Source organism: Meles meles, chromosome 4 (assembly GCF_922984935.1).
Source record: "Meles meles chromosome 4, mMelMel3.1 paternal haplotype, whole genome shotgun sequence".
Lineage (NCBI taxonomy): Eukaryota > Metazoa > Chordata > Mammalia > Carnivora > Mustelidae > Meles > Meles meles.
In genome coordinates, this window is record NC_060069.1 from 96,640,365 (window position 1) to 96,667,212 (window position 26,848).

A 26,848-nucleotide genomic window follows, 5' to 3' on the forward strand; every position below is an offset into this window, starting at 1 on the left:
TATAGTGCAGGGTGTATCATCTTTATATGGATCTTTATACGGAATAATTTTATGAGCAAACCAAGTTAAATCATTTTTGTTTTTATACTGACAGCCTTCAGATGTGCAAAGGGCAGTAGTACAACAAGTAGTGAAGAAATAGATATGTATGTTATGACATAATATTTCTATTTTCCCACCCCCACATTTCTTTTCTCCCCAGAAAAGAAGGCAAACAAAAAAAAAAAAATCTCTAGCCACAAATTAATTACTTAGTCCTCTTGATTTGACACTAAACTCAGGAACGCATTTGCTAAATCTTGTCCTTAGGTGCAGAATGCCTAATGTAAAATTAGTCAAAACGTAATTTGCACCAAAGGCAAAAACATGTTTACTCAAAATGGCTATAAACAAAGCGAACGCTTTCATACTCTTTAGCTTTCCAAACAGATGTGTAAACAGAAGCATACAGGACGTGACAGCTAGCATGTTTATTAACATAACCTTGTTGCAGAGAGCACCCTAGTATTCCACCCTCGGGGGCAGACCCAAGCCCCAGGTCAGACGCAGAGCCAACCTACACTAAGTCACGCACACGTGCACTCAGCCAGTTAGTGCCCTTCCTCCCATGAACACATGTTCCAGAGATCCCTCACTTGGGTCCTCAGGTGCGTGCAGAACCCCACAGAGCTCAGTGTTCACAGGAAGAAATTCCTCATGCTTCTTGTGGCCCTTACCACTTCTTTGGATCAAAACTCTTGTGTTTCTGCTTTGTTTTGTTAAGTTGAACTTGAAAGTCTTGGAGGTCAGGAGCTATGTCTGAATCGGCAAATACCCCACAGAAAGCTGCATGTTGTTGGTGCTTACGAATGTGTTTGCATGGCCACAAAGACAGAGAACGAGGGTCCAGAAGGAAGAAAGAATAGACACAGCGGTCATGACAAGCCTCTGACATCTGCTGCAGGCCTTCTGGCTCCTCTCGCAGACACGAATGCACCTGCTGATGAACACAGGCCTGGAAACTCACTGAGCAGTTCAGGACAGGTGGCTGCGGGCTGGGAATGAGTCGGGTGAGGGACACGGGGGGTATGTAGTGAAAACATCCAAGAAGCTAATGAACCTGGCTGTGGGCACAGACTCTCAGATGGTCCAGCCCCAGGCACCCCTTCCCCTCTCCCACCATGAGACTAGATGCCCAGACCATAGGGCCATCTCTAAGGGGAGGGTGGTCTTGCCTCTGGATGGGTCAGTGCACTCTCCATCGAAGTGTCTACGGCTTCCCTCTCCACAGACTGGGTTGGAGCCCAGGGAGACCCTTGTCCCTTTCCCGAGGAACGCTAGGCAGCACTGTCAGAGCTGTGGTTGTGGATTCCCTGGGGTGGGCACGACCGGTAGGGCATTGTCAGCTCTCAGAGGTATCCATCTGTCTAGACCCAGGAATGGCAGCTCCAAGGGCAGGGCTCTGGCTCTGGCTGTCCCCCGGAGGCTCTCCCAAGGGGGCAGCTTCTCAGCCATCTGTGATGCCAAACAGCTCCCGCATGAGGGGGCTGGCGAACGGGTGTATGTCTTGAATGCGCAGCAGCCTCTGGGTGTGCTGGGCATTGATGCTGCGGAGCTCGGTGAGCATGGCCATGATCTTCAGGAAGAGGAACCTGCAGGCCAGCCAGAGGAATAGTTGGGGGTGCGGCCCACCCTTGCCCCCATCCACCAACCCTGGGACTGCTTTGAAGTTGCACAAGTTTGAGGGTATTACTCTTAGAACATCTCAGGCAAGCCAAGAGACAAGGCTCAGTCGAATTCCTTGAGCTCCTCCTAGTCTGCGGATGAGAAGTGCAGAACAGACTTGGAGGGACTGAGGTGTGAACTTACACTCCTCTCTCACCCCTCGTGCCCTGGGCTGGAGTCGGAGACGGACACCCCCCTGGGAAAATCCAGGCACTGCAGGGGCCAGGCACAGAGAGCAATCTAGGGGACAACATGGCCTTGGCGCACGGCTGTGGGCCAGGACCGAGCGGCGGAGTCGTGGAGGCAGCAACTACAGGATGACCTGCCGGTCCTTCCTGGATCCAGCCCGGGATCTAGCGTCTGAGACCAGCCTCATGCCTTAGTTTTTGTGTGATGTCTCCCGGGTCCATGCAGGGGAAGACCAAGAAAATCAGGATGTGGCCCAGAGGCTGAGCTCAAAATAAAGTCAAAGTGGGCCAAGTAAGGACTTGGGGTTTGAAGTTCAGCCAACACACCTCGTGCAGGCCTTCACCCCTCAAGGCCTGGGCCCATAGGACTGCTGAGAGACAGCACAGGGATGGGAACCCTGTCTGGCCGAGCACTGAGCAGCCTTCCTCCTTTGGCTGTGGCCAGCACAAACTACGGGCTTTCCTACCCTGCCTGCTTGTGCTTGCTCCTGGACGGGATCGGGGAGCACTCAAAAGGTCCACCTGCTGCCACCTCCAGATCCCACCTATCTGGCTGGGGACCCTGAGGCGGTTGCCCTGAGTCTCCAGCCCCTTGCAGGGTAGTGGTGGCACCCATTTCATGGGTCTGTGTTCAAGATTAAAGGGGTCAAATCATGAAAACTTCTTGGCCCCAGGGCTGGCACTTCTCAGTGCAAATTTATTTATTATTACCATCACAGTTTTTGTCTGGTTATTTTTACTACCATGCTGGTTACTGCTGGCTATTGGTAGAAGAGCCTGTAGGAGCCTCTGAGGGGACTCCCTGGTAGTTCCTATTCCTGCTGACAGGAGTGGAAAAGGGCAGACAGGAACAACGTCCACAGCTGGGCATGGCCTCTGGCCCTCCCTCAAGTTTCTCCATTGCTGGGCTGGAACTCAGGCTGACTGGGGCTTAGTGGAGGTCACAGAACAGGGCCCCAAAGCCCCTGGAGTCAGAGACTGCCCCAGGAGAAGCTCTGGCCTGCCCTCTCCGAGAGGCCCAGAATAGGTGGGGTGCCTAGAGGATGGGGCTGCTGGAGGGACCCCCTCACCCTCTCCCTGCTTGCTGCTCACCGGTGGGCAGGCTGGGGCCGGCTGCACTCGATGTAGGCCTTCAGGGCGATGGCAAATCTCTCCTGCAGCTGGTCCACCACGCTGCGCTGCACCACACCTGGGCGGTCTGTGGGGGACGGGAAGACAGCGTGGTGCCAGCAAGGCCGTGGGGGCAAAGACAAGATGGGGCCAGCCAGAGAGCGCAAATGGCCAGCCAACCACCTTCCGGAGCCAGAGGCACCCAGGCAGGGAAGGGAGGGTGGCACCCGGAGGGGACATCACCCCACCGACCCAGGGAGAAGCCAGCCAGGGACCCCCTCCCGGCCATGCAGCAAACGGGAGCAAGGCCAGAGGCTGGGATCCTCCCTGGGGAGGGCAGGGGTGGGCCTGTTGCCTCCTCCTAAAGCTGAGGGAGTGCAAGCAAGCCTGGGGCTAGGGGGGAGTGGCCAAGCCGGCCAGGTGGGGTCCTCACCTGGAGAGAAAAGAGAGATGGCCTGCATCAGCACGTACTCCTCCCTACGCAGCTGCAGCTCCTTCAGCCTGTAGTGGAACTTCAGCACTGGCTCCAGGAGCAGCTGCTGGAAGCCACCTGTGGGTGGGCAAAATTCTCAGCCTCACAGAGGGCTTGTTTGCCCATCGCCCGGTCTCTGCCCTGCAACCCCAGGACCCTCCCCCTGTCCTGATGTGGCTCCTCCCCTCCCACCACGCGTGTGTTTGCACCCCTCCGCTGGGGCAGGCGGGCAGCTCGCGGGCACCTGCGGGGTCTTCCAAGCAGTAGGACAGCCGACCACACTCCCAGGTTCCCGTCTCTGCGTTGAACACCGTGTTGAATCTCAGCTGGCACAGCTCAAAGGTGGCCCCTTTTAGCAGGGAGATCTGGTCCTCGATGGGCAAATCCCTAGCAGCAAGGATGGGGGGGCGGGGAACGTGCCAGCTTCCAGACTGGATGCTACAGGCCAGCCCCCTCCCATATCCAGAAATGTGGTGGGTGGGTGGGGTGGGGGCTGCAGATGCTTTCAGATGGCCTCCAATCCCTCCCCTGACAGTAGCCAAGCAGGTTGCTCCTCCCCACACCTCCCAGGGGGCTCCTGCTGCTGGGGTCTGTGCTGCCAGTGCCGCCTGCTCTCCCCTAAGCCCAGCCCATCTCCTCCAACTCCCCCAGAGCCACTGGCCCACGGTCCATGCCACGGCTCCTGCTCCCCAGCCTCCAATTTCTGCCTCAATTTCCCCATTTGGGATGACCGTCCCTCTGGCTTCCCCTTAGGTTAATCCTGCTGGTCCTTCAAGACAGGCTGTCGAGGCACCTTCCAGAAGTCCTTCCTCTGGCGCCGCTCCTTTGGCAGGAGCTCCATGCCCATAGGCATATCTGCTTCCTGCTGTCTGTTATGCGTTGATTGTTTCTATCGCTTCGCTCAAGGCAGCCCAGGTGCCATGAGCCCCCTCTGGGCACTGAGGCCAGGCCAAGACACAGTAGCCACCTCTGAAACTCGTGTTTAGGCTGACACTGACCCCCAATCTGCCAGTTCCCGACTCCCCACGGAGGAGCATTTCTACTAAGACTCCAGAAGGAACGACATTTAGGCTGGCTGTTGAGGGGGCTCCCTGCCTGTCTTTGGTCTCCTCAGAAATTTGGTCCCTTTCTTTCTGCACCAGCCCCTTTCTTTCAGATCTATAATCTCAGGAAGTCAACCTTACTCTCTTATTTCCCAGTGCTGGCTCAGGACCCGGTGGGTAGCTGACTTTGAACTCTGCTCTCTGCTCCCAAATCTGGTCCCTCTGGTTAACTGTGACTGTGTGCAAGTTCCTTGACCTTGGTGAACCTCAGTTTTCAATTTGTAGAATGAAGGAGATCATCATGCACACCTCTGGGTGGACGGTGCTCACAACCGTGCTCACAAGAAATGGCAAGTAACCTCATACCATGATGTTCCATTGCGGGTCACCGGGATGTCAGTGGGGATCTGCCAAGATCCACATGTACAGGCAGGCCTTTCTCTTACTCCCCTGATCTAATGTGCTACCATCTGACTCGTGGCCACCCTTACCCCGTTCAACAAGGCCTCGGTGTCACAGGGGAACAGGTGGGCTCCTACAATATAACCTGCCCTCTGCCTATTGATGGGAAGGGTACGTGGAGATAAAGGAGGGTCCTTTGGCACCAATGTCCCCCAAATTCAGAGAAATCTACCCTAGACCCTTTAAATCTGCTGGCCACTGCCTGCTCCTCTCCACACCCCTCCACCCCACCGCTGTGTCCTACCTGAAGTGGGAGATGACTTTGGCAAAGTTGATGATGCCTTTGAACATGTAGGTTGACATGTCAGCCATGTGGGGCAGCAGGGAAAAGATCTCTCTCCCGCTGCTATCAGGTTGGGGTTTGTAGTTCCAGATGCTGCCGTCTTCCCCCCGCAGCCGCAGAGAGACCTTCAGGGAGCACAGATCTTCCCTGATCTGGCTCCACTTGGCAGCTTCTTCCCCCACTGGAGGCTGCAGGGATTCTGGAACCTCGTGACCACTGCTGGGCGCTTCTGGCAACTGGGACAGGAGCCAGAAGATGGAGAGAGGACAGGAGGGGCAGCATGTATTCTCCCAAACAGGTTTCTACACAGGCCACTGCTGCAGCCTGAGAGGATGCCAGGTGCAGACAGACAGACAGACAGACACACACACACACACATATGCACGTGCATGCACGTACACGTGTGTGCATGCGTGCACACAAGTATTCGTTCCTTCTCTCTGGTCCTCTCCTGTCAAGTGGTGTACTTCCTGAATCTATCAATGTTCCCTCCCATCCCTGCCTGGTCAGAAATGGTTTTGCTCTCTGCCCAGCGGAATGTAAGGGATCTCCACCTCTGGGTGTGTTCCAAGCATCCCTGACTTAAAAAGGAGGTTGTGGGAGCCGCAGATGGAAAGAACAGACTCCAGGGGTCACTGGCTGCCAGCTCTCTGAGTGGAGCCAGTCGCCTGAGATACACCTGTGAGCACAGAGCAGGAAGAGAGCACCGGGATCAGACATGGCTGACATTGCTGAGATCACCAATGTGTCTTAGATCTATAAAACCCATTCACAAATGCCAGATCCCCGACAGGTCCCGGGCCTGTCCTCAGAAAGCCCTGAGGGCCAACCACCCAGGAGCAACTCAGCTTCCAAAACTCTGTGTCTGGCTCAGCCCCACTTACTACCTGCTATGGAAGGAGAGAACAGAGATTCTCTCTCTGAGCACGTGTCAGAATCACCTAGGCGCTCTTGTCGAAACACCAGTCACTGGGCCCCACCGTCAGCGTTTCTGATTTGGCAGGTCTCGGGTGAGCCGAGAACTGGCATTTCTAACCATTTCCCAGGGCCCCCACTGCTGTGCAGGCAGGGGCCACTCTTTGAGAACCCTTGGGAATGAGACTAGGGTTTTGAGGAGCTAGGATAATGTCTGAGCCAACTGGAGAGAGCCTCATACCCGGAAGTCCTTGAAATTGGAGAAGGTGGTGTCGAAGGTTTTCATCTGAGCGTCCATCAGCTCTCTGATCATTGTCTGCTGCTCCTGAGTCAGCCCCTTGGCTCCCAGGGCCTGAGTGCCCATCCGTTCTCTCTTTTTCCTCCTGATAAGAGCCCGCCTCTGCTCCACAGCCGCATCAGACATGATCACTGAGGGGATAACCAGGAGCAGGTTCAGGCACCTGCAGGAGCTTGGCTGCACTTGGTGAGCCTCCCCATGCAGCAGGAGGACATGGGCTGGTAACAAAAAACCCACCCTGTCCTAGACGGCAGGCTCCCCTGGAGAAACACTGGGTTAAGGGCAGAAGTGAGGTGCAGCTGGTAAGCCGCCCGAGGCAGTAGTTTTGTGACAACTTTGTGGAAAGGTGGGAAGAGCTCGGGCTGCAGAATTGAAAGATGCTGGGTTTTAGTGACAGCTTTGCCACTTGCTAGCAGTGACCTTGAACAAGCACCTTAACCCCTCCGGGCTTCAATGTCCTTCTTCATGATCTGGAACAACAGTGCTCCCCTCATGTGCTGCCACAATGAGACATGGTGTGCAAAATGCCAGCAGATCTCCTGGCACATAAATGGTCAGTCAGTGGCACCTGACAGTAGTCTTCTTTGGTGGATTAGACACCAACCAGACTCCTCAGAGTTCCCCCCAAGGCATCTGGGTCTCCAAGACCCTAGGGAGCTGGGGCTACTGCTCAGCAAGAAATATCAACTCCAGCCATTTCCTACATAGGTTGGAGCCTTAGGGCCTTCCATGGATTTTTGGAGCCCGCTTATGGCTGCCGAGCAAAGAGGTGGACGTTGGTGCAAGCAACAGTGGGGACAGCCACATGAGGGCCTGACTCTCAGCTGGCCTGCAGGAAAGGCCCCTGTCCACAGGCCCAGAGAACTTGTCCCCTGAAAGAGGCTGCCAACTCTGGCATCAGTGGAGACATAGGCACTGGAAGCTTCCAGCCTTTTCCCTACCAGCCTTAATCTCAGAGTGACCTGGGGGCACAATTATACACCCAAGATTGACAGGTAAAATGAGAGCATCCTATGCCACCTGTCTGGTTCCTCTGCAGGACACCAGGTTTGGGAGGCTGATGGGCACTAGCTGCTGGAAGGTTGGGGGTCGTATCACACCATGTGTCTCTGGCTTCCTTCTCCCCAGTTCCCCTGGCCCAATTTGGCTAAAACATCACGTGGACGATTATGAAAGCGACAAAAAGAATAGTGCAGGGGCACCTGAGGGGTTAAAGGAGCATGAGATGCCCACCACACCTCCCGGAGCAGAGAATAAAGATGCACTTTCTCTGTCAAGTCCTTGTAGGATGGGCCTGTGGTGGTGGTGTGAGCAGGTGGCCCACGAGCTCTCCTCCCTTGGCCTGCCTGTTGTACGCAGGTCACAGGCATGCGCATACCCATGATGTGCGTCGCACACGTGCACGTACACATCACCACGCTTCCATCCAGCTTGGGCGCGAGGCACACCTGGCCCAGGCTCACGATGCGCATGCGCCCCAGCCCGCCCCGCCCAGGGCACTTCCCGCTGCTCACTCTCCTTCTTCATCCCGCTCTCCAGGCACTTGCGGAGGGGGCAGGCCTGGCATTGGCGCCGGGTCTTCCGGGTGATTTCGCAGGTGCCCTTCCGGAACGGGCACCTCAGCCGGGTGTTGCGTTTCATGGCTCTCCTGTGAGAGAACAGAGAGCGAAAGGCCGGTTCGAGGAACACCGGGGCTTCCTGTGCCCAGGTGTGTGTGTGGAGGGGAGGGGGGGGGGTGTTCCAAGCTACACGTCTCTCTGGACCCTGTTGGACTCCACATGACCCGGAGTGTGGCTGCTGACGTGGTTGTTTTGGACCCGCACTAGACCAACCGAGCCCCACAGGACTGGAGAGCTCCGCAGCACCAGCCCCAAAGCCGGGGCTTCTCCACTTGGGAGACGGTCCAAGCAGCCGCAGCGCCTCCCTGGAGGGCCTGCTGAGGGCTCTGGCCCCCCACCCACCGCATGCTGACTGGCAGCCCGTCTTAGAGATTGCGGGATGGGTCCTGGCTCTGGGGTCCATTTCTAGGCACAGTTCAGCTGCCAGGAACTCTGCAGACAGCCACCTGGCTGTCCTGGGGGCTTCTGAGGGTCCCAAGTGGACCCCTAGGTGGGAGCTGCTCTCCACCTCCCCGGCCCTCCTGGTGGGCAGACTGCCAACTCTTCACACATTCTTTCTCTGCTTCCCTCCTTTCTTGGCCTGCTTCTCTTCCTCTTGATCTGAGAGCCTCGCAGGGGGCTTTGGTCTTTACTCTTTCTTCATTTGGACAATGTGAACCGTTCTATGTAGGCCTGTCTTGTTATGAGCTGATACTTTGCAGTCCTTAAGTTTTCAACCTCCCTGTTTGCCTGTTTCTAGATGAGATTGTTTTGTCCTATTCTTCTTTTATTTTATGCCATTCTTTGCTTAGCAAACACTCCCTGAAGTTGATTTGAGCACTTGAGTTTTGGCTTTTTGGATTCTTTCCTCTTTTATGAACTGATTTTCCATTTTATTCAACACATGGAGAAACAAAAGAATTATCTTAGTGGAAAGGGCCTTTTCCTGGGTAAGATAGAAAGATGGAAGATGAAGTCCTCTGAGATATTCATGAATCTCCTGAAACAATAGGGGACTCTTGAATTGGCAACTGCCCCATACTCTGAACCCAGGATAGGTCAGGCTGAGACTCTAAAGCAGTTTCCAGTGGGCTAATGGCAGAACCCCAGTTAGATGTGACCCAGTGTGTTGGGGTGGCAGGTGGGTAAAGGCTGGCAGGTAACTCTACCTGAAAAAGCCCTTGCATCCTTCACAGGTCATGACATTGAAGTGGTAACCAGTCGCCTTATCCCCGCATACACGGCAGATTTGGGGACCCCTATCTCCCTCATCTGCACTGACGGCAGGCTTCCCAGGTGCTGAATCTGCCTCTTTGTAGGACACAAGGTCAGCATGGCTCCAGCTTTCTCCAGGTCTCACCTCCAGGTTTGCTTCCAGGCCTCTTGGGCTAGAAGTGAAAAAAACACAGGAAATGAAGGGGCCAGGCAGAGATGTGCTGAGATGGTCCTCCCTGTGTGCTGCTCCCACATGGCTCTGCAGACCCAAGAGCTGAACCACGTGAGAACTGGGGGTGCGGTTAGTACTCATTATCAGGAAAGATGTTATGGTGGCGGTGTGTGTGCAGTAACATGGCGTGAGAAGGGTAAGACGAAGAAATGAGAAGGAAAAAGAAAAGGCTGCCCGGGTGGGGTCACAGAAGCAATTCCTGAATGGACTCGGATTAGGAGCCCATAACCTGAGCACATAACCTGGTCAGAGGTCCAAGGGACAGGCCACCTAATGGTTCCGGGACTAGGGAGACCCGGGGAGACAGCCTCTCAGGCATGTGGTGGCCCAAGATCCCAGAGAAAGTTGAAAAAGTGGGACAGAAAGGCAGTTTTCAGCTGAGTAACCAAGCAAATGGGGAGGAAGACAGAGAGTAGACGGGCTCTCAGAATGCAGGAAGACAATGGCCAGCATCCCAGTCAAGCGGGGGCATAAGTGAATAATCAAAGAACTTGTTCCCGTTAGTAGACTTGTGTTTGAGATGCCTGCCCCAGGGAACGTTCACCTGACAGTGTGCCCGAATTCTATACTTGGCATGAACACGGAGGAGGATGAGCAGAAATGGGAGTTGTCTTATTTATGATGCCTCTCAAAGTCTCTCTGGGCACTGATTGCCCAGGGCCACCACACCACAGATGATATTCCCTTTTCTTAACCCCAAATAAAACTTTTCGTAACTTTTCAACACGAAAGTTTCTCTTTCCAGCAGCAGAATAGATGAAAGCAAACAGTTCACCTGTAAAAATGAATTAGAAATTAATCTGTCCCACAACCCTGCTTCCAGAAAACTGTATATAAAATAGGCTGATGGGAAACTTGAACTGAATAGGTGTGGGGGGAAATCCCCCCTGATTTTTCAAATCATGATCCTGACCTCATATGGGCTTGCAGACAAAATGTATATTGAGAGTCCTCCCCAAAACCTGAAGCTAAGGATTTGATTTAAAGAGATCTTGGGTGGGCAGTGCTCCCAGACACCCACAGAAGCGGACACACTCTTCTCTAGGGAAATCACTTTCCACTGAGGTGCAAAGAATCACACAAATAATTTTCAAGAAATATGAGCAAAACCTCACAAATCAGGAATCAAACACTAAGGTGGCACCATGAGCAAGAGCCAGCAAAAACAACTTACATTAGACGTGCAAAGAATTGTCTGCCAAGGGACAAAGGGAGGAGACATTTACTTATTGCACTGTGTCTGACTGACACAACTCTGTAATGAGGAGGTATTAGGATTAATGCCAGAGTCTCACGTCATAGCAGTTGTGTAACTTTTACTTTGTTTTGCCCAAGTTGACTGTTACACAGATCTGGTACATTCTGTAGTTCATTCTCTCATATATGAAGCCCCAGCTAGAGAACCCATGACAGCTTTGCTCTGGAAGTCTGCTCCCAGCAAACCACACCTCCTGGGGTCCACACCCTAGTACAGTCCTCTCACAGGAGGAATCTGGGATGGCCTGTGACTCCCTTTGACCAATAGAATCGTGGGGAAGTGACACTGTGCCGGTTGTGGGCCGAAGCCTTAAGACCTGGTAGCTTCTGCTTCTGCCCTTTGGGGGAGCCCTAATCTTCCATGTGAGAAAGTTTAGCTCTGCTGCTGGGGTGACACCCAAGGGGACCATGCAGAGAGACCATGTGCAGAGGGAAAGCCCTCACTTGACAAGATGAGAGAGGCCCCTCTGCCCCGGCCTTCCAGCCCTCCCCACCAAGCTCCAGACAAGTGAGCAAACCCTCGTGGACCTCCCAGCCGAGCTAAGCATCCGGCTGATGCCCTAGAGTGGGCTGAGCTCTGTCAACACAGAATCATGGCAGAAAATAAAATGGTGGCTGTCTTAATCTGGTAAGTTTGGGGGAGGTTTATTACATGGCAAAAAGATAATGGAAACAGAACCTCTAGAGTTCTGTTAGAAATAGATCAGACCTGGGTGGATGGAGGTTCTGGGTGATGCCTACAGTTCTGACCCTGCTTCCCCCTTACATCAGTCCTTCCAGCATGGTGCCCTGTGGACAGAAAAATGACAGTGCCTGGACGACTGGTATGTGCCAGCCACATCTCTTGTTCATGTGAATTTAATCAGACTAATTAAACACGCAGTGTTGACTGAATCCAGCTGGGCTTGCTCTGAGGGTTGCACCTGTTCTCACCCGGCTTGGTAATCTGAGCATGCTGGAGAACTTGCACTACAGGGAGGACAGGGTTGAACTTGGGGAGAAAGAAAGGAAGGAGAGTGGTGCATCCCAGGGTGATAGCAGAGAGAAATTCTAAAGGAAACGCAGAGTTCAGTTTCTGATATGGAGGGAGGAAGGATCCCCAAGTGGGGCTGGGGGAGGACTCCAGGATGCCCAGGAGCAAGGGAAAGGACTGCAGAGGCAGACATGGAGGATGAAAACTGCATGGCCGCTGGGTTGGCTTTGACCAGGGAGGACAGTGGCTACGGGAGGCCCACACTGACAGCCCTGCAGAACACCTGAGCAGTGCTGGTTGAACAGCTTCAGGCTCCAGAATGAGGCCAAATGAGACTCTGTCCACAGACCTGGCATCTGCCGATCAAGGGGGATTGAGCTGTGAGAGGCAGTACACTAGGCTTAAGTGTTCACAGGACCCCGACAGTATGGGGTAGACGGCTAATCATGATGGAAGACCAAGAAAACCAGAGAAGTGTGTGAACATTCACACTCCTCACCAGCAGAAGGAACATGTGAAAAGGTGGTGCTGGGGAGAGAGTCTACTTTGGGGGAGAGGGAGGGGTGGGAAGCCATCCACTAGTGACCCTTGGAGCCAGATATTGAGAGACTGTGTGAACACGGTGAGCCATGCTGCGGATACATCCAGGCTGGAGACCGGGTATAGACGTGGGAAGCGCCTATCTTTTTGTTTTTAGGGAAGAAGGAAATGCCCAGTAGAAGGCCCACGATGTTGCCTGTTGGGTTGCCAAGTGTAGTGGAGATGTCTGGAGGTGGAGGAGAAAATTCTCACCAGAGCAGGAAGAGGAAATTGCTAGAAGGGGAGAGAGCAGGAGAGAAGCCCTCCCCTGGGTGCCAAGGTAGATTTGGGAAAGAGACAGCACTAAGGAAGTGAGAGTGGGGGAGACTCAAGACCAGAGAGAAGGAATTTCAGGGACCTGCGTGACCAGTGGCACAGGTAGCAAGGTGGAGGGCAGCATGAAGACCCGAAAAGGGCAGAATAAATGGCCAAAAGGGAGACTCCGATGATGGGTGTTTTCCATAAGGCAGCAGGAGAGAAGAGAGACTTCGGTCAATACTGGGGCCGGAAAAGAATCCCAGAGAGAAAGTCGGACATGATCATTTTGGAGCCCCAAGACAGAAAGAGAAGACTGGCTGAACCAAAAAGCATTGTGGCAGTTGCCAAAGCAGGACATCTACTGAGCTCTGGGTGCCACGGTTCAGGGGCTCTTCCACCTCCCCCAATGGGCACCCACAGAGCATGTCACTCAGCAAAGCATCCCTGATGGAACATGGGCATCCCGCACTTTGCTCAGTGATTGTCTGGAGTCACCATGTGAGACACAGGTACTCTCCTCTTCAGCTATTCCCAGGTTCCCTTCCTGGCCAGTGAGCAGAACCACCCCCACAGACTCTGCCCAGCTAGTGTGGGAAAAATTTCGTCAAGTTCTCGACTCGGTCAGTGGGCAAGTAGAGTTGCCAGGAGTCAGCTTATGTGAAGTCTGAGGCTTGTACAACTGGAGGGGTCTTCTTCAAGAAAAAGAATGCACATTGCAAATACGGAATTAGGTACCAAAGAGAAGATGTATTTGTGAGAAAGACTGAGAAAAGAAATCACAATAAATTACAACTATTAATATTGTCCTTTGTGGGAAACAGAAAAATGGCCCCCAAAGATTTGCATCCTAATCCCTAGAACATGGAAATGTGTTTCCTTATATGGCAAAGGAGTCTTTACAGATGTGATTGAGGAAACAGACTTCAAAAATCAGAGAAACTTTCTTAGGTCTGGTCAGAGAAAGAGACATGATCATGGAAAAGTGGTCAGATGCTACATTGCTGGCTTTGAAGATGGAGGAAGGGACTGTGAACCTAGGAATCCAGGCAGGCTCTAGAAGCTGGAAAAGGTGGTAAACAGACTCTCCCCTAGACCTTCCAGAAGGCACCAGCCTGCTAACATCTTGGTTTCACCCCAGTAATATTGATTTTGGACCCCTGACATCTAGAACAATAAGATAATAAATTTTGTATTAAACCACCAAGTTTGTGGTAATATTGCAGCAGCAACAGAAAACAAATTATACCCCTCATATAGCATTGATATTGTAATGTCATTTCTTATATAAAAAAGTTTATATGGAAACTTCATATATAAAGTTTTTTCTCCAGTATCGTTGACTAAAATTTGCTTTTTATTATGATAATGGGAACATTTTCATCTTCACATCTAGCTGAGGATTGTTGTCAAACATAAGAAAACCTCTATCAAGTTTCTTCCGTGTAAGACTTCATATTTGGAAGAATTTTCCATGGTCTAATTCTTACCTCCACACATTTCAAACTTCACTCTCCTTCTTTAGCTTCTGCTGGGCACCTGCAACGGTGGCAGACAAGCAGCAGAGTGGGACATTCCGGGGACCCGTTGCTACGCTGGGTGGTTATCAGTAACTCAACCCCACACTCAAGTAACTGCCACTATATGAATATACCCAAACTATATGTATCCCCAACTCAATCTCCAACGAGCCCACGGCCACTCCATCAACATCTGGCTTCAGGGAAAATAGGACAGTGGTGTAGAAACCGTCTAAAAACAACCATGCTTAAATATCTTACTTAAGAAAATGTTATAAAAGCATTCAACTGTGGGAGGGAGCCCATGTACGGATGGGGCCCAGAGCCCCAAGCTTCGTTGGCTAAAATCAATATCTGATCTGTTTCCGTTGTCCCTGTCAACGAAGGGGCACAACCTGCTGGAGTCTCCAGGAGAGACCACGTCTCAGACTGGCCGACAGAGCCTTCACTGCTCAGTCTCCTCGGTGGGGCAGACTGATGCCAGTGTCAGGCCCAAACGCCTGGACAAATGTGCCAAAAGGAAGCCTTCAGAGAAGTCCCTTCCTCGGATCAGGCAGAGCGGACAGCTCCCCCTGCAGTTCCCCCTGCCCTGCTTCTCTGCCTCACTGTTAACTCTTTAATGTTCTTCAGTGACAAGGACTAAGCCTTCTTTTTCTGTCCCACAACTCTGAAGGGGGAAGAATGGGCTTTGGCTAGGACAGAAGGGGTCGGCAGCAAGGTGGGAGTTACAGGGAGATCTGGGGTTTTGAAAGGAGACCCATCAAATAACTTTTTTTTTTAAAGCAGAGAGATCAAGGAATGCTTTTAATAGAAAAAAAACATTACTAACTCCCCAGTCCCCTCACATCAGAAGAAGACAGGATGTGTCAGATAAAATGCCAACATTTTATCTGAGACAATTACACGAGAAGAAACGTTGTGGCACACAAGTATTCACAGCCTCCCCGCTCTGTCCTCGTAAAGGAGACTCACAAATTCACCCAACCTGACCTCACAGGACGAGGGTTCTCAGGAGGGCTGCCCCGCCCACGGCCACCCTCAGAAGGGCTCCTGGCGGGACCAGGTTCTGGGGGCCTGTGAGGGATGTTGTGACTGCTCTCTCCCAGGGACAAGGGATCCACCAACCCACGGAGATCCTCTCCTAGTGACACGGAATGTCAGATATACAGACAGAGCCAACTCAAAGGGCCGATAGCTGAGCTTCTCCGTAGGGAGCCACCATTTCAAAGGCTGTCAAAACATTGCTGGAATAACTGAGAAACAAAATAAACCATAAGTTGTTTCCTTTCCTACACTCCTGGACAGTGTAGACGAGTCTCTGTGGAGTGACTGGGGCACTCCCGCCAGCCACCGGAGATAAGGCTCTGACAACCCAGAGCACCCTGTGAAAACTGGCAGACAGAACCAGAGACAGAATCATGTGTGGTGTAGGGCTGTTTGCGGGGAATGAGTAGACTATTTTATTTTCTAAACACTTAAACATGCCTTCTAAGAAGTTGTCTGGCTTGGAAAATGGCACAGAATAAATTACTCGTCTTGACCATGAAGGACACGATACACGTTTTGCATTAAAAAAAAAATCGCTTGCCAATAAATATATGAAAAGATGCTCAATGTCATTGATCGCTAGAGAAATGCCGTGAGACCTTCCTCTACACCCACTGGGGGGGCTGCTGTCACAGAAACAGAAAATAACAAGTGCTGACGAGGATGTGGGGAATTCAAACCCGCCTACGCTGCTGCTGGGAACGCAAAATAGCGCAGCTGCTCTGGGAAACAGGGCGGTGGGTCCTCAAAAAATAAAAAACAGACCATATGATCCAGAATTCTACTTTCTGGATAGAAAGCAGGGCCTCAAAGGGGTATTTGCACACCCACGTTCACAGCAACGTTATTCACAACAGCCAAAATGGGGAGGCAACAAAAATGGCCACAAACAGATGAATGGGAGACACGTGTGATGCAGTATCGTCAGCCTGGACAAGGAAGGAATTCTGGCACAAGCTACAACACCAATGAACCTTGAGGACACTGTGCTAATGAAAGAAGCCTCTCGCAGGACAAGTACTATATGATGTCACTGTAGGAGGTACCTAAATGAGTTTAACTAAAGCAGTTAAACTCATAGAAACACAAAGTCGAGTGATGGCAATGTACAGTCATTAGCGTTAAGAACACAGTATTGCTAACATGGTTAATTAGCTAATAATACAGTATTGCTTATTTGAAAGTAGCTTGGCGTGGGAATTAAGCATTCTTTACACACACGCACATAGAGGTAACTGTGTCTACTGTGTGGGGTGATGGATGAGTTAATTATTTGGACGTTGGTAATCATTCTAAAATATATGTCTACCAAATCATCACATTGTACATTTTTTTAGATTTTATTTATTGATTTGAGAGAGAGAAAGAGAGAGGGAGAGTGAGAAGCAGGCTTCCTGCTGAGCAGAGAGCCCAATGTGGGGCTCGATCCCAGGACCCCGAGATCATGACCTGAGCTGAAGGCAGACGCTTAACCAACTGAGCCACCCAGGTGCCCCACATTTTATATTTTAAATATATATAATTATATTTTCAATTATTCCTCGATAAAGTTTTTTTTTTAAGATTTTATTTATTTATTTGTCAGAGAGAGAGACAGAGAGAGAGATCACAAGTAGGCAGAGAGGCAGGCAGAGGCAGAGGGAGAAGCAGGCTCCCTGCTGAGCAAGGAGCCCGATATGGGACTCGATCCCAGGACGCTGGGATCATGACCTGAGCTGAAGGCAGACGCCTAACCAACTGGGCCACCCAGGCGTCCCTCGATAAAGTTTTAAAAGTAGGAGAATGTTTGCCAGGGCCTGGGACAAGAGAAGAATAAGGAGTTATTGTTTACTGGGTAGAGTTTCAGTTTTACAAGATGAAAAAGGCCTGGAGATCAGTTTCACAACAGTCTAAATAAACTTAATGTTACTGAACCCTACACTTAAAGATGGCTAAGATGGTAAATGCTATGTTACGTGTATTTTACTATAATTTTTAAAAAATACCATCACTTGTCACTAAATAAATGTTAATCAGATATTTAAAGAACATTAAAAGGGAAGCCAATATATTTGACTGAAGTGTGTGGCCAGATACCTCAGTCCTGCCTTCCCTGGGCACCCTTAATGCCTACAGAGAAGGTGGCCCCGGAAGCCAGGCGGGGCTGCGAGGAAGCAGAAGGTAGAAGGCAGAGACAAAGCCGGAGGAAAGTAGTTACAGAGCCAGAGGACAGAAGGAACAACAGTTGTTCAAAGCACTACAGTAAGGAATAAAAAGATAACCAGGTCACAATCAAGCAAGCTGCCCTGGAGTTGGTGGTCGGTAGCTTTCGAACCACACCTCGGAACCTCAGTGACAGTTAAGATCTCTGTCTGCTTCAGAATCCACACGGGCTGAAGTAACCCAGAGCACATGTTTAGAATCTAAGATCAGGGATTCTCCAGTGTTAACGTGCAAACAGATCACCTGGGGAGCTTGTTAAACGCACCTTCCAACCCCTGGGTCTGGCGGTGGGTTTCGGATGTTGCCGGCGCTGCTGGTCGGATTTGAGTACCAAGGACCTAAGAAAGCCAACTAACCCAGACGGAAAATGGGCTGTACACAAAAGGGACACGACGGAGAAGATGACCGAGAGGCAGGCAGAGGGTATAGCAATTCAAACATTTTTAGGGTTCAAGAAGTTAGAGGAAGTAATGAAACACACATGCAAGATAACTGGCATCGTAAACTGTTGTTGAAAGTCGAAAATGCGTTTGGGGGTGAGATAACTCCTTCCCAAGAAAAGGGTGTGGGGAGGAGATGAATATATATTTAATCTTCAAATGAGTCAAATCAAAAGGCTTTGAAGCCAGGTCACCAAGATTACGGGGAGGCAAGAGTAGGCAACTTGGAGCTGAAGCGGCAAGGAGTCTAAGTGGAGGGGAAAATGATAGAAAACTCGTGATTTTAGGGATAGAAACTATTGGAAACAGTAGGATTATTATATATTTATGTTTTATATGTAATATGTCTTATGTGTTTAGTTATATGTATGTATCTACATGCATCATAAGTGTATACAATCAGAAATGTATGTGTATATGCGTGTGTGGATGTGTGTGGATATGTATCAGAACTGACCAGAGCGTAAAGAGGGAAAAAAAGCAGTTGAAGGGAAGTTAAATAAGAATTGAGTTTCTGGGGTGCCTGGGTGGCTCAGTCAGTTAGGTGTCTGCCTTCAGCCTGGGTCAGGATCCTGGGATCGAGCCCCACTCAGCGGGAAGCCTGCTTCTCCCTCTCCCTGCCACTCCCCCTGCTTGTGCTCTCTCTCTCTCTCAAATTAAAAAAAAAAGTATTGAGTTTCTAAGAAGTTGACAGTGAAGCTTGCCTATTGGTTTTGTTCAGTGAAGGGAGAAGGTTGGCAGATTTTAACTCATATGATACAGGTTTTACTATTTACGAAGTGATTGCCAAATCATCATCTCCTGCAGGGGCACCTGTGAGGTCAGGGGAGAAGGGCCTCTCTGTGGTTGAGCAGGGCCAGACAAGTCTTATTATCCCCTTTATGACTGAAGCCACTGGGGCTGTGTGTCCAAGGTCACAAAGCCAACAAGTGATAGAACTTTTCCCTTGATTCTAATTCTTCCTATAGGGCCAATGGATACACTACGTACAGTGTAAGTTGCATTTTTGGTCACAAAAGTCACAGGGATAAAATGAGATAATATATTTAAAGTTTTTTTGAAATGGATCAAATATTGTGAACAAAAGTGTCCCCACTCCTTGGCCCTGGCATGGGACAGGCACCTGGAGGAAACTCAGACAGGAAATGTCACATTGCATAAATTCAAGTGAGAAAGTCTGTCGCTATCTTCAGGTGACCATGCAGTTTGGCCTTTGTGCGTCCTGGGATGCAGTCATCAGATCCAAGGGGTCAAAAAATTTGTTCCTAGACACAGATCAGGGTTGAGAGCTGGTGTCAGCCCAAGTTAAAAGTACACGCCGTACCATCTTCCAATATTTAACAGAGCACAATGACCTCTGAGTCAACTCCCTGTCTCTTCTATGTGTTTGCAGTGTTCCTACTGCCTAGCATTTCAGAGTGTGACTGGAATTCATGCAGACCCAGGAGAGTTGTTTCTGACATTACAGGAGGAATTTGGATGTACCTCTTTATCTTAATTTTCATTTGGATATTGTTATTTCAGTGTTTTACAGAAGTTCAGGAGATAAGGCAGGTGGATGAACAGATGTTGGGTGGCAGGGAACACTTCCCAGTCCCCTGCAAATCCCAACACTTAGAAGGCTCCTGTATGCAAGAAGAGTGTCATACACACTCCTATGTCAAAGAGTCCTACAGAGAAGTCTCCAAGAAATAGGAGTTCACAGCATGAAGTAATAATGAATTAAAATCAGAAACATTGGGGGCCTGGGTGGCTCAGTCAGTTAAGCGTCTGGCTCTTGGTTCTGGCTCAAGTTATGTTCTCATGGGTTGTGGAATCGAGCCCTGCATCTGGCTCTGTGCTCAGTGCAGAATCTGCTTGTCCCTCTCCCTCTGCTCCTCATCACCTCATTTTCTCTCTCCTCCTCTCTCTCAAATAATTAAAATCTTGAAAACAAAAATCAGAAACATGATAAAAATACCTAAACATCAAAGGATTTGTGAATGGTATGCCTAGAACTGTGCAGTGTACAACTCCCACAACTGTGTGCATCAGCCCTGAGATTGTCCTCAGTCTTAATTATTACTCTGCATTGTGCTGGAAGGCCAAGAAAAGGCAATAAGACAAAAAAAAAAAATAGACTATGTAAAGATGAGGAAGACAAGAACAAAACTCTTTTACATATATAATATGGTTGTCTACCAGGAAGTTCCAACAGAATCAACTGATAGTTTTAAAAGCATTAAGAGAATTCAGTAAGGTGACCGGACAAAATATCAAGACACAAAATAGATTTTGGGGCATCTGGGTGGCTTAGTCACTTAAACGTCCGACTTTTGGTTTTGGCTCAGGTCATGATCTCAGGGTCATGAGATTGAGTCCCATGTTGTGCTCAGTGAGGAGTCTGCTTGAGTTTCTCTCTCCAACTCCCTCTGCCCCTTCCCCTTCTCACACTCTCTCTAAAATAAATAAATCTTTAGTTTACCTTTTATTTTTTAAAAGATTTAATTTATTTATTGGACAGAGAGAGAGAGAGCACAAGTAGGCAGAGAGACAGCAGAGGCGGGGGGTGGGGGAAGCAGGCTCCCTACTGAGCAGAGAGCCCACTGCGGGGCTTGATCCCAGGACCCTGAGATCATGACCTGAACTAAAGGCAGAGGCTTAACCCACTGAGCCACCCAGGTGCCCCAATAAATAAATCTTTAAAAAACAAAATAACACCAAACACAAAATAGATTTTGTATATATCAGTAAATAATCAATTAGAAACAGTAAAGCTATAGTAGAAATTGACTCTATAATATTTCCTATGATAGAATAGGAAATAAATTTTTAAAAAAGTAGCAGCAGACATGTAAAAATGAGAATTTAGTACACGATAGAGGCAACGTTCAAATGACTAGGGAGAGGGCAAACTTAATTTGGAATATAGGACTAAAGGCCTACTTTTTTTAGGTGATAAAGTTATTTAAAGAAAGTATGCTGATAATTTATTATCATCATAATCTTAGGAGGTTGAGAAGGCTTCCTTAAATATGCCCCAGAAAACAAAATCCATAAAGGAGAAAATTAATAAATTCAACTAACTCTAAATTCAACTAATAATAATAGCAATAACAATAACAGTAAATACTTCTGTTGACTAAAAACATGATGTAAACAAGTTAAATAACAAGTCACAGACTTAGCAGGAATATTTATTATATGTATATCAAAGGATTAGCACCAAGAATAAGTATTAGACTCCCAGAAGTGAGTAGAAGGAAATAACCCATATAAAATGAGCTAAGAATATGAATGGGCAATTAAGAAGAGGAAATACAACGGCCAAGAATGATATAAAATGATGCCCAATTGCACTAGTTGTTATGGGTTGATGTGTGTCCCCCCCTCCCATCTCAGCATGTGACTATATCTCTAAGTGTACCTTTAAAGAGGTAATTAAGTTCAAATGGGGTCATTAGGGTGGGCCCTAATCCCATATGACTGATGCCCATGTAAGAAGGAGAAATTTGGACACAAGGCAAGCTACCAGGGCTGGGCTCTCACAGAGAGCCAGGGGAAGACACAGCCAAACCTCAGAAGGAATGACACCTGCCAACTCCTTGATCTTGGACTTCGAGCCTCCAGCACCGTGAGAATATAAGTGTCTGGAGTTTAAGTCCCCCAGCGAGTGGTGTTTTGTTATGGCAGTTCTGCAAACTAACACATTAGTAATCAGGGACATTTACATATTTTACATATGGGTTACTATTTTCACTCATCTCATCGGAAAAGCAATAAATGTTTAATAGATAGCAAGCATTAGGGTGTGGAGGAACAGTAACTGTTGTTCTCTGCTGGAGGGAGTATAAATTGTTGCAGGCACCGTGGAGGGCAATTTGATAACATCAAAAATTAAAATGCACATATGATGCCTGGTGGGCTCAGTCAGTTAAGCTTCCGGATTCTCAATTTTGCCTGAGGCCATGATCTCAGGGTCCTGGGAGGAGTCCAACGTGGGGCTCCAAGCTGGGTCTGGAGTCTGCTTAAGAGTCTCTCCCTCTCCCTCTGCCCCTTCCCCCCCCCCAAAAAAAATAAGTAGAAAACTTTGAAAAAAATAAAATGCACATATTCTATGTATAATCCATACAAAATTATTGAGGTAGAGCTATATACAGAGATAGAAAGTCTCCATATGGAATATGGATATGAAAAGTTTGTTGGGTGGAAAACCGGAATGAGAATAATATGACAACAAACAGTTTGCTAGTTCATGTATGTATATGTGAATGCGGAGGATTGGCGATAAATGTACCAAACTGGTTATAACAGTTACTTTTGGGGGGACAGGGGACTGGCACTGGCAGGATGGCTTAAGGAGAATTTAGCTTTATCTATCCTGAATCATCATTTTACTTCTATTTATTGTTTTGAGTTTTTATTTAAATTCTAGTCAGTTAACATACAGTGTAGTATTAGTTTTAGGAGTAGAATTGAGTGACTCACCACTTACATATAACACCCAGTGCTTCTCACAAGTACCTTCCTTAATGCCCATCACCCATTTAACCCAGCCCACACCCACCTCCCTCCTTCAACCCTCAGTTTGTTCTCTATAGTTAAAAGTCTCTTCTGGTTTGCCTCTCTCTTTTCTCCCCCCATGTTCATCTGTTTTGTTTCTTAAATTCCATGTGAGTGAAATCATACAGTATTTGTCTTTCTCTGACTGACTTATTTTGCTTACCGTAATACTCTCTAGCTCCATCCACGTCATTGCAAATGACAGGGTTTCATCTTTTTGACCGCTGAGTAATATTCCATTACATACATATATATGTATATACATATACATATACACACACTCACACGCATGTACATACACACACCCCACATCTTCTTTATCCATTCATCAGTCAATAGACATTTGGACTCTTTCCATAATTTGACTCTTGTTGATAATACTGCTATAAACATAGCTTGTGTCTCTCCAAATCAGTATTTTTGTATCCTTTCAGTAAATACCTAGTATTTCAATTGTGGGGTTGTAAGGTACTTCTATTTTTAACTTTTGGATCCATTATTTTACAAAGAGCAAATAATCAGACTTCATCACTTTAAAAAGCTATTACCTACTAACAAGGGTTTAGTCAGTTTTGTGATTGTTTATTATGTTTATTCCATAATAATTGAAGAAAAAGTTGATAGCTTGAGACTAGGACTTGACAAACTTTTTCTGTAAAGGGCCATATAGTTAATATTTTAGGCTTTGGGGGCAATATTGTCTCTCTTGCAAGTACTCAATTCTGTTGTCCTAGGGCAAATGCAGCTGTAGATAATATGTCATTAATGAGCATGGCTGTGTTCTAATAAAATGTTATTTATAAGAACAGCTTGGGGGGTGCCTGAGTGGCTTAGTCGGTTAAGCATCTGCCTTCAGCTCAGATTATGGTCCCCGGGTCCTGGGATTGAGCCCCGCATCGGACTCTGCTTGGCAGGAAGCCTGCTTTTCCCTCTCCCATTCTCCCTGCTTGTGCCCTTTCTCCCTCTCTGTCAAATAAATAAATAAAATCTATTAAAAAAAAAAAAACAGCTGGTGGTTCACATTTGGTGTGCACACCATAGTTTGCCAAGCCCTGGTTTAGATTCAAGTTTATTATATAACTTAAAGATATTTTTAAAAGTATATTGAAAAGTATACTTAATAAGTATATGGAAAAATTAATCTTCCTTATGAACCAACTAATTAAATAAGTAGTAGCCTCTGGGGCCTTGCTTAGAACGTTCTGGACTCTGGCCATATCATTCGTGATCAAACCCCCATCACAGTGGAAATAATCCAGTTACCTTGGCCACCTTGGTGCTGACCATTGACCTTCCCAGCACCAAAGTCACACAGCCAACCCGTGTGTGAGGAGTCTAGTGCCTGTCGCAGATGACTCACTGAATCAAGGTTCAGTGGCCTCAGAGATAACTCCTGACCATCCCCACATATGGTCTTACCTTCAAACAGAGCTGCTGGGCTGCAATGTGGGGAGAAGGGTGGCACTGAGCTCATGTAGGAGAGGTTTTGTTCTGCGGGCCAGGCTGCCTACCCCGGCAAGTAAAGGTAGAACACTGACTAGGCGAAAGCCAACTCAGCCTGAGGGCTGGGGAGGGGTTTGGAAGAGCCTCTGAGGGACCCCTTGCAGAGGAGATCAGGCCCTGTGACTGTCCTGCAGCTTGGTCTTGGCCCTGGCCCCAAGGACTGAGAGGAACCAGGGCTGAGTTGCTCCCAGCCCCCACAGCCCCGCACCTGGGTATTTTTCTGGACCAGGAGACTCCAACTCTGCAACAGAGAGGGGGCCGATTGTGTGTATGACTCATCGTGGCTCATATAAAATTGAGATTTCCACTGTGATTATTTCTTGAGGAGGCAAGTGCATGATCAGGAAGCATGGCTAATGGAACTCAATATTAAGTGATTATCTGCATGTTTTTTTCCATCCTGGAAAGGTGAACAGCTGTAAGGCCAATATGATGCTCTACGGTGCTGGCCTCAAATGTTAAGATATGGTTGCGTTCCCACTTTTTTTTTTTTTTTTTTTTTTTTTGGCGGCGAGCTGGTGAGGCAATCTGCCCCCGGCAAAAGAGAAAGGAAGAAAGAAAACCCATACCTGCTTGGTGGCAACTTCTTTGCTGTGACTTCTCCTTTGGGGTCCGCTCTGAATAAGCAGGAACAAAGGATCAGGGAGAAGTTCGGCAGCCCTCAAGTCCTTGCCTTGCTGAAGACTGGAGCATTACCTTCCTCTTTCTCTTGTTACTGTGGTGAACACTTTGCCCGGGGAGAGGCTGTGGCTCCTGCTGGAGTTCCGTCCTAGGTTATTTCCCAGGATGTGAGCCAATCTTGTCTCTCACCTGCATTTCAGTCCAGGTCAGACGTAGGCTGTAGGCTCCCTGTGGCCCCCATCCGGCACTCCCAAGTCCCAAGTCCAGAGCTCCAACTAGCAAATGAACCGATTACCGTATTTACTCTCATTATATGCCCCCACTTTTTTCTCCAATCTTCACTGTAAAATGCTGGAGAAGGGGGGTAGTATGTGTTTGGTCTAACTGGTTCTGTGCAAATTCATGCATCTGATGCTCTCTGTGTTGTGGCCTCTGGGGCAAAGTTAATTCGAACCTAGGTCTCCTAACATATGTGTTCCTTTGTCTAAGCCACCTTCCTGGACAGTGTTACTTGACCAGATGATGAGCGAGGGCAGCATGTTCAGGTGAGAGAGGGCACACAGGGAGAGAGGAAGAGGGAGGGATGAGGGGGCTAAACCCATTGCAGGGGAGAGTGACCTGCAGCTCTAGTGCTGGGACTGACAGCTAACCAGGAACTAGAGAATGGGTCCAAGGCTCTGTCCTCCTCCAGGCCCGCAGGTTCCCTGGGAGGAGATTGATGGCTGTTCTAGCTCTTAAGGGAAAAGAATAGACAAAAGTAAAAAGCAGTGGGTTTCCCAAGATATGTTTCTTCTACTTGCTTTGTTGTTTTTTTTTTTAAGATTTTATTTATTTATTTGACAGAGAGAGATCACAAGTAGGCAGAGAGGCAGGCAGAGAGAGTGGGAGGGAAGCAGGCTCCCTGCCGAGCAGAGAGCCCGATGTGGGACTCGATCCCAGGACCCTGAGATCATGACCCGAGCCGAAGGCAGCGGCTTAAACCACTGAGCCACCCAGGCGCCCACTACTTGCTTTGTTTTAAAAAATGTTCTATGGTAGGTGTGGGGAGTGGACTAGGTATGTGCTTCTGACAACAGTAGAGCTGGGTCTTGGGAGAAGGAAAAAGGGGAGGAAGAGGAGGAAGGGTGAGGGGAACTGATCAGTTAGATGGACAGGTATAAGAACTAGAGATTTCTAAACAAGTATCACGGTCATCTTGGGAAAATTTGGACTGCCTTAACACGTGTTTCTGATTTAAATTGTTTTTATCCTGAATTAGATATTTTCATCAAGACCTCCTAATAAGAAAAGCAAGAAAAACTATGGTTTTCTTGCTTCTCACCTAAACTGATTTCTTCTCTTCCCCTCAATTTTCCTCTCCTGGATGCGAGGAGGACTGGAATCTAGGTTAACCTTTATCAAGTGGTTGTTCACCTTGCTCTCCTCAACCAAATGCAGAAATAAGACGGCGGACGCATCTCACTATTGGAGCTTCAGCCGCAGTGGTGACTGGGACCCATGGCCATGGGACTCCTTTCTGTCAGTCCAGTTTCTGTCTGTCCAGAGGGGATTCTGCTAGGGCTGGGGAGCATTGGATTATAAATCCCACTGGTTGGGAGTTTGACTTGGGCCTCGGATAGGGAGGACCTAGAAGAGGTGAGATACTGCTTGGGCTCCTGGGGGAAGCAGCCTGTCTAGGGTGCCCTGGGGGCTGTATTCTGGGCCTGGTGGCACCTCCTGTATCCTGCAAAGCTATGACCAACAGGCCATCACTACAGCTGGTGGTGGGAAGTCTGAAAAAAATAGGAACTCACTCCAGGAAAACTTTATTTCCAAGATTAAACGTAGGTCTTTTGTTTAAGGCAGGGAAAACACTCTTGTGTGATACTGTAATGGTGGATACATGTCATGAAACATTTCTCCAAATCCATAGAATGGACACCACCAAGAGTGAACTCTAATGTGGACTATAGACTTTGAGTCATTACGATGTGTCAATGTCGGCTCACTGATTGCAACAAATGTACCATTCTCTGGGGGGTGTGGATAAGGGGCTGGCTGTGACGCTGAGCCGGTGCAGGGTCAGATAGCGTATGGGGAATGTCTGTACCTTCCTTTTCATTTTTCTGTGAACCTATAACCACTCTGGAAAAAAAAAAAAAAAAAGAAAGAAAATAGATCTTTTGTAAAGATTGGCATTTCTGTGTCTAGAGGGGGAAAAAGGGCAGGATCCCAGCTCAGGTGGGTCAGCTTGCCAGAAGTCCTTGGGCTGTGGGCAAAATACACGGCTTTCATCATCATCTCAAATCTCTCCTGGCTCACAAGGGCCTGGCCTTATCTCACTTATAAAAATGGTGAATTATTTACAGCAGCAACAGGGAACTAAGAACAGGTCCTAAAATTGCTGAGG

At 48.7% G+C, this 26,848-nt stretch overlaps 1 protein-coding gene across 1 annotated transcript; it reads right to left on the reverse strand.

Moving 5' to 3' along the window:
* NR1I2 (nuclear receptor subfamily 1 group I member 2) lies at positions 1-24,685 on the reverse strand. Its single transcript, XM_046003803.1, has 9 exons — positions 24,408-24,685; positions 9,243-9,461; positions 7,990-8,123; positions 6,419-6,606; positions 5,224-5,498; positions 3,719-3,861; positions 3,436-3,552; positions 2,985-3,090; positions 1-1,631 (listed from the first exon to the last, which is right to left on the reverse strand). The coding sequence occupies exons 2-9, from the start codon at positions 9,272-9,274 to the stop codon at positions 1,487-1,489; spliced, it is 1,140 nt and encodes a 379-aa protein (XP_045859759.1). The 5' UTR covers positions 9,275-9,461; positions 24,408-24,685; the 3' UTR covers positions 1-1,486.
* Between the last annotated feature and the right edge of the window lie 2,163 nt (positions 24,686-26,848).

What these genes read in the sequence shown, in the direction of transcription:
- NR1I2 (XM_046003803.1), bottom strand. Translation starts at nt 9,274, where the DNA reads ATGACCTGTGAAGGATGCAAGGGCTTTTTCAG. An exon ending in CCAATTTCAAGGACTTCCGG is followed by an intron (nt 5,499 to 6,418) that starts GTATGAGGCTCT and finishes CTCCTGTCCCAG; the next exon opens with TTGCCAGAAGCGCCCAGCAG. An exon ending in CGGCCCCAGCCTGCCCACCG is followed by an intron (nt 1,632 to 2,984) that starts GTGAGCAGCAAG and finishes GCTGGCCTGCAG; the next exon opens with GTTCCTCTTCCTGAAGATCA.